The sequence below is a fragment of the Gymnodraco acuticeps genome, unplaced genomic scaffold, assembly GCF_902827175.1.
Source record: "Gymnodraco acuticeps unplaced genomic scaffold, fGymAcu1.1, whole genome shotgun sequence".
In the NCBI taxonomy this organism is placed as follows: Eukaryota; Metazoa; Chordata; class Actinopteri; order Perciformes; family Bathydraconidae; genus Gymnodraco; species Gymnodraco acuticeps.
Window position 1 is genome coordinate 3,796 of NW_022991918.1, and position 6,523 is coordinate 10,318.

At 41.8% G+C, this 6,523-nt stretch overlaps 1 protein-coding gene across 1 annotated transcript; it reads right to left on the minus strand.

Annotated features, from left to right (window-relative positions):
* Positions 1 to 1,009: 1,009 nt before the first annotated feature.
* lpar5b (lysophosphatidic acid receptor 5b) lies at positions 1,010 to 2,017 on the minus strand. Its single transcript, XM_034200166.1, has one exon. The coding sequence runs from the start codon at positions 1,989 to 1,991 to the stop codon at positions 1,128 to 1,130; it is 864 nt and encodes a 287-aa protein (XP_034056057.1). The 5' UTR covers positions 1,992 to 2,017; the 3' UTR covers positions 1,010 to 1,127.
* Between the last annotated feature and the right edge of the window lie 4,506 nt (positions 2,018 to 6,523).

The window sequence follows — 6,523 nt, forward strand, 5'->3', positions numbered from 1 at the left end:
TATTATAAGCAGCATGTAGTTTGAGTTTGGCGTCTAGGCTCGGGCCTCATCACTCCACAGATTTACAAAGAACATCGAGTGATGATTAGATAACTATCCCCAGAGCCTACAGGTGGGAGCTGGGGTGGTGGGGGGGCAGCGAGCAGCAGGAACATGAAACACAGCAGCAGGAACATGAACATAGCAATAGCAAGTGAACACAGCAGTGGCAGCATAGCGAGGCAGAGGCAGGAAGACCTGGCAGCTTCAATAGAGCGGCATGTTTAGGAGAATGTGTTTGGTTGGTTGTAAGAGGGACGAGGTGTGTCACGTGTTAATGTATCATTGGTGCTCGAGTTGACTGCCTGAACTAGCTCGCAGGCTTCACCCCATTTGTGTCTAGATCTAGATCTCTACTCTCATTGAATTACGGGTGTTTTATTTAAATGTACATGATGTGCTGCCATTAAAAAAACTTGAACTGGTCTCAAAACAGAATTCCGATTAAACCGGTAATGCTTTACTTTTGAACGCAGCAATAGCAAGTGAACATAGCAGTGGGCAGAGGCAGGAAGACCTGGCAGCTTCAATAGAGCGGCATGTTTAGGAGAATGTGTTTGGTTGGTTGTGAGAGGGACGAGGTGCGTCACGTGTTAATGTATCATTGGTGCTCGAGTTGACTGCCTGAACTAGCTCGCAGGCTTCGCCCCATTTACAACAGGAGCACACAGATCTAACCACAGAATGACCTCAAATACTGACTGAACTCAACAAGAGTTTTCTTTAAATAAATATATTAAATGTTTTGTGAAAATAGGAAACCCCTTTTGTTTCACAGGGAAACTCACCAAGATGCCCGAGGATCCAATGTTCAGATTTTTGCAGCTCCGATGTGAACTGAAATAAAAATGAGTTTTCACACGCGCAGCTGCTGTACTAAGGTCATGTGTCTGATGAGTCGACTGCTATCTGAATCAGTATCTCTGTGTCAGATCATCAAACAAACATTTTCATCAAATGAACAAGTTAGTTTTGATTATAAAGTGAACATTTTATTCGTAAAATATACAATAATTCAGTTGTTTGGCCTTTATGTCACATCCACACACACTCGAATGCATTCTGTCCTCATCGATTGTTATCACGCACTACTCTCTCCCACCAGAGGAATCAGCATCCTCCTTTCTCTTCCAGAAACCATCAAAGGAAAAGTAATACAACAAAGGATCCAGGCAGCAGTTCACACTGGCCAGGCATACCAATGGAGTCAGAGCAGGTCCCGGTTTTTTAAATAAAATAAACAATGATACAGGCAAGAAAAACACGCTGAACATTAGCAAATTCATGGCGAAAATCAGCATGACGTTCACCTTGTTGAAGACCCTTGCAGAGTCATTCAGGTGTCTGCGGAGAGTCCGAGAGACGAGAACCGTGGACACCACGTTCAATGCCAGCATGGCGAGAACCAACACAGGCTGAATGTAAGACATTCCTGATCTCCGGCGATCCTCGAATTCGAAACATCTGGATTTATTGGAGTAAAACCTCGAAAACTCCACGCTCTCCGGGATGTTCAACCCAAACACCAACACCCAAACGAGCACAACAGCTTTCCAGGCATTTGAAGAGGTTCGAAGGTGGCGCGACCGCAGAGGATAAACCACAGCCAGCAGCCGGTCCACGCTGATGAAAGTGATGAAGATGGAGCTGGAGCGGATGTTGTTGCGAAAGAGCATCGTGATCCAAATGCACGTCATGAAACCAAAAGGCCAGGACCCCGTGGCGTAAAAGTAGACCCTCAGGGGTAAGGAGAAGGCGAGCAGCAGGTCGGAGATGGCCAGGTGGATCATGAAGATGGTGCTAGGGGATTTGTGGCTGTGGCAGCATAACAGAATCCACAAAGACACGGCATTGAGAGGAAAACCCAGAGCCGTTACAGATCCAAACACCACAGCGTACGCCGTGTTACTCAAGTCTGGCTCTGTTCCATTCTCCACTGTAATGTTGGACATGTTTTGCGTCTGTGAGATTTACACAAGTGCAGGCGAGGGACTGAGTGGAAAAGAGAGCACAGTCAAACCACCTCCTCACACACACACATCATATGTGTGAAAGGTTGTGGCTATGCTTGTGGAAGTGAGTGTGTTGAAACAGGAAACAACCGTACCCGAGTAGATCTGCTGTTCGAGTCAAACAGAGAGAGTGGGAGTTCAAAGTCATGGGAAAAGAAGCTTGTTGAAAGTCATTTTCTTTACTAAACAACATATTCATACTCAAACTCATGCGTATTTTGTATCACATCGAGTCATTCTGTTCAGGAGGTCCCGTTTCTGTAAACTGTAGGAAACAAGTAGAGTCTATAAGCTCCCCATCTGTTCTGCACTAGCAGAAATCTGATGGTGAAATACCGTCTGAACTGGCAATCATGCTAATTAGGTACACACTTTTATGCACTAATTACTCACTGAGCAGGGAAGAGAATTACAATCAGGGATATCTGGTGTCTCATATGACATTTAGCCACATGTGTTTGTAACTGATGCACTTCAATGTTAGCCATACCTGTTGAATGCGACATCAGAAACTTTATTAACAGATTTTAGGGAATCAAAAAACAGGGAATCTCAAGAAGTTTCTGGGAAAACTTCTTAAACCTTTTTAATCTCGTGTATTTTATATCTGGGTTATTCTTGTTTATCTTATTTTCCACTGCACTATTTCTTAATGCTCTTAATGCTTTTGATTTTTGTAAAGCACTTAGAATTGCCTTGTGTTGAAAGGTGCTATATCAATAAACTTGCCTGACTTCGTTTTTTGGTATTTTGTAGAGCTAGAAGTAACTCAAAAAAACAAAAACAAGGTCTAGCAAACTGTGGAACTAAGAGTGTCGAGGTTGTACGAAAGGCCACTATTAGTCTATTCAGGTAAAACTGTCGTTCACTTTCTCAGAAGTGAATGGGGTACGAATAGAACATTTGAGAACAGCACAACTCCCCCTCTCACTAGAGCGCTAACGAGGTCAAGTTTTGTTCGAGGTATAACATGGCCAAAGTGATAACGTGACCATGTAAGCAAACATCTGAAAAAAGTATTGGTGCACGATAATTATCGGTCCGATATTAGGAATTATGACGTCATCCCGATAAACCCGATAACAGTATTAATAGCCCCGATAATATACAATATATTTTTTGGGTAAAAAAAAGAATAAATACTGCGGTGTGGGTGGATTGGGATGAGGGGCGCTTGTTTTTCACTCGGCTCCTCCCGTTTTGCCAGTACTGTGGTATTAGTGGTTTAGGAAGAGGGGAGTTCTTCACAAATCCAGCGCTCCCTAACTCATGCCTGGCTGTGACGTGAATGGTGTGCGGCCGTGAAGCCAGGACAGTAAACAAACATGTCGTCGGTAGTATGGGACTATTTCAAAGTTTCAGAGTTAGATAGTTCGCTTGCTATTTGTATTAACAAATGCAGAAGTTCCACGAGGAGGGAAAAAGGCAACGAGCTATAATACTTCCAACCTGATTAGTCACCTGAAACATCGCCATCGCTACGATGGTGTGTTAAAAGCATACGAAGACGCCTGCGCTGCTAAACTAGCGGCGAATCCAAAGCCAGCTGCAAAGGCACCGGGGCTTTTACCTATCGACGAGGCTTTTGAAAAAGGCAAGACGTTTGCCAGAGACGACCCCAGGGCTAGTTTTGTTCATAGTAGTAATGCTCATGTCATTTGCTCACTACTAGTCTTTTTTTTACCACCAGGTGTGCAAAAACTACAGGTACATTTAATATATATATATATTATATTATTATCGGGTATCGGTCTTGAGAAGCAGGAAGTTATCGGTATCGGTTTCAAAAAACCAATATCGTGCATCCCTAGAAAAAAGGGTTAGAACTAAGAAAATGGAAGGTGGTCCATCGTCCTTCAACAAGGTCAACCAATGAAAAGCAAGGATGCTATAGCTATTAAAAGGCTAATACACCTGTTTTCTGACTTCTGGATCTGCTCAGGTTTTGTCGTTGCTTTTTTCTATTGCAATCAAATGATGTTTGTCGTCAGTGATTTGGTTCTGACCTTGTTATGAATGCAAGACCTCATCAACTACACAGAAGTTCAAATGTGGGGAAGATGTCCCGTTTCTTCACCGGTCAAGAACCAAGATATTTTCAAACTCTACTTTTCAAAACCCTTTACAGTAGGTGGTTTTGATCTGTTAGTGTACTCAGTAAATATACATGTATTACTGCTAAAAGTCATGTACATATACTGGCAAGTCATGTATGTATACTGGCTCTTTTCAGAAATCTTCAAGCGTCTTTGTCCTGCGTTATTTCTGTCTCACCCCGTTGAGCCTTTGGAGCAAGTAAGACAAACATGATTAACCATTGAATGTAAAAACGGCAACTGCATTGGTCTGACTCTTCTCTAGGACTATTCTCTTTACCATTTGCCAGACCACTGTAGTGATACCAGAGAGTGAAAAAGACAAGAGATGTCACAGGAGTTCACCCTTTAGTCACACGACAGATTAAATCAGTCTTGAGGTAGAGAGAGACGATAAGAAGTGCAAGAAAAAAACAAGACGAGTGGTAAGACATGCAAGACATCCTATTGGCTGCAGGTGAACAACAGTTGCTATCATCGAGAGTCGTATGTACTAGATTTGACTCAGGATTTAAATTGAAGTTAAACAGTCTTAAACCAACTGACACACAATTCAATTCAATTCAAAACCTTTATTTATCCAGGTAAAATCCCATTGAGATCAATGATCTCTCTACTCTTCGCAGTAGGTTCCACAAGAAGACATAAACAACAGAACAACAAAAGGACATCATACAGCAAAATGTACAGGGATTACAATTTACATATTTAACCACAAGTACAGGTACCAACAGCATCTGATTTTGTAGCATCCAACCGAGCTTTAAAAACATGTAGTGGTACTAGCTTGGTAATTTTCCATTCTTTTTGCAGACTGTTCCATGTTAGTGGAGCTGCACATCTAAAAGCTTTATTCCCTAAGACACACATCTTTGCTCGTGTGCTATGTCCTACATGTTATGCTATTTCAATCAGAACGAGAGAGTAGATGTTTCTGTGAGAGCAACATACTGTTTACTATTGAGAAAATGTGTGTTTGGTAGTGACCACACACATTCAAATGTATGATACAAGATTGCTTACCAAAACTGATAAGAGCGACAAATCTTGCAAACACTTTGGGTTTAATATGTTCTCCATGTAGGGAGGTTGTGTGTGGTGTTCAGATCAGGGGGTCACAGGTTCAAACCCCACTGTAGTCAGCATGTCGTTGTGTCCCTGAGACACTTCACCCCAAATGGCTCCTGTGGGGATTGCCCTCAGTATTGAGTATGTAAGTCGCTTTGGATAAAAGTGCCTAACAAGTGACATGTAATGTACTTTTTTTGGACTTAAAGTTATTCTTCTAATTTCGTGGTACATATTAGTATTTTCTGCCTCTACTGAAATGTGTTTCCATGCTTTAATGTTCAAAAAGCTCTTCATTTTTCTGCAGCACTTCTTTTCACCCTCTGTCTGAAACCAGAGCCCAGTCTGCTCTGATTGGTTAGCTGGCCGGCTGTGTTGTGATTAGTCAACTGCTTAGAGATGTCCCCCGGAGGGAACACAGGGATTTTAGCCTTTGATGACCGTTTACATGCACAAAAACTAACGGAACGGGAAAACCCCTAAAAGCATAATAGGGTCTCTTTCTTTGAACGTTTTTAAAGGGATAGTTCCACATTTCTAAAACCACACGGTTGTTTTTTGCAGAGGTTATATGAAGATACAGCAAGAAGTTGGTAAGCTTTGCATACAGAATTGAAACACGGGGACTCAGCTAGTCTGTCTCCGTCAAAAAATCAGCACATTACTCTCAAATCCAAAATAACACAGCACCTGGGAAAAATGAATGTTTTTATCTGCAATCAAAACAGAGCAGTAACTTCCAAACTTCAAGCGGCTCACCTGATCACTCACTCGGCGTTTACCACTTATACCATTTTCCTTTCAAACTCTCTCCGCTGTTACCTTTTCAAATCTTAAAATCAAAAAGGCTGCGGTAATGACAGCAATTATGTGATTTTGCCAGACTCACTCAAGAGAGCCTTATTGATTTCTTCGGTAAATGCAAGGATGCTTCTTTCCCAGTGCCCTCTTTTTTTAAAAGAAACTTGAGTGCTTCTGAAGACAGTGTATCTGTGCTATTAGTTTGGCAGGTAAAACACAGCGAGAGATGGACAGGCAGAGGTGGGAAAAGTACACATTTTCTCCTTGCTTGACGTGAACTTGAGAATAAATATCTGTATCTCTTGTATCTTTGAACATAAGTGTGTGTGTGTGTGTGTGTGTGTGTGTTTATCCTGTGTTTGTATTCAAAAAAATTTTTTTTTTTAAATCTAGCTTCCCTTAGCTCCTCATGCTACTGTCTGCCTGTTGGTTGTCCAGGTGTCAGGACTAAAGTAGGATTTTGTGAAATAATCAAAATAAATAAAACACACTTCTTACCAACTGTAG

What these genes read in the sequence shown, in the direction of transcription:
- lpar5b (XM_034200166.1), bottom strand. Translation starts at nt 1,991, where the DNA reads ATGTCCAACATTACAGTGGAGAATGGAACAGAGCCAGACTTGAGTAAC.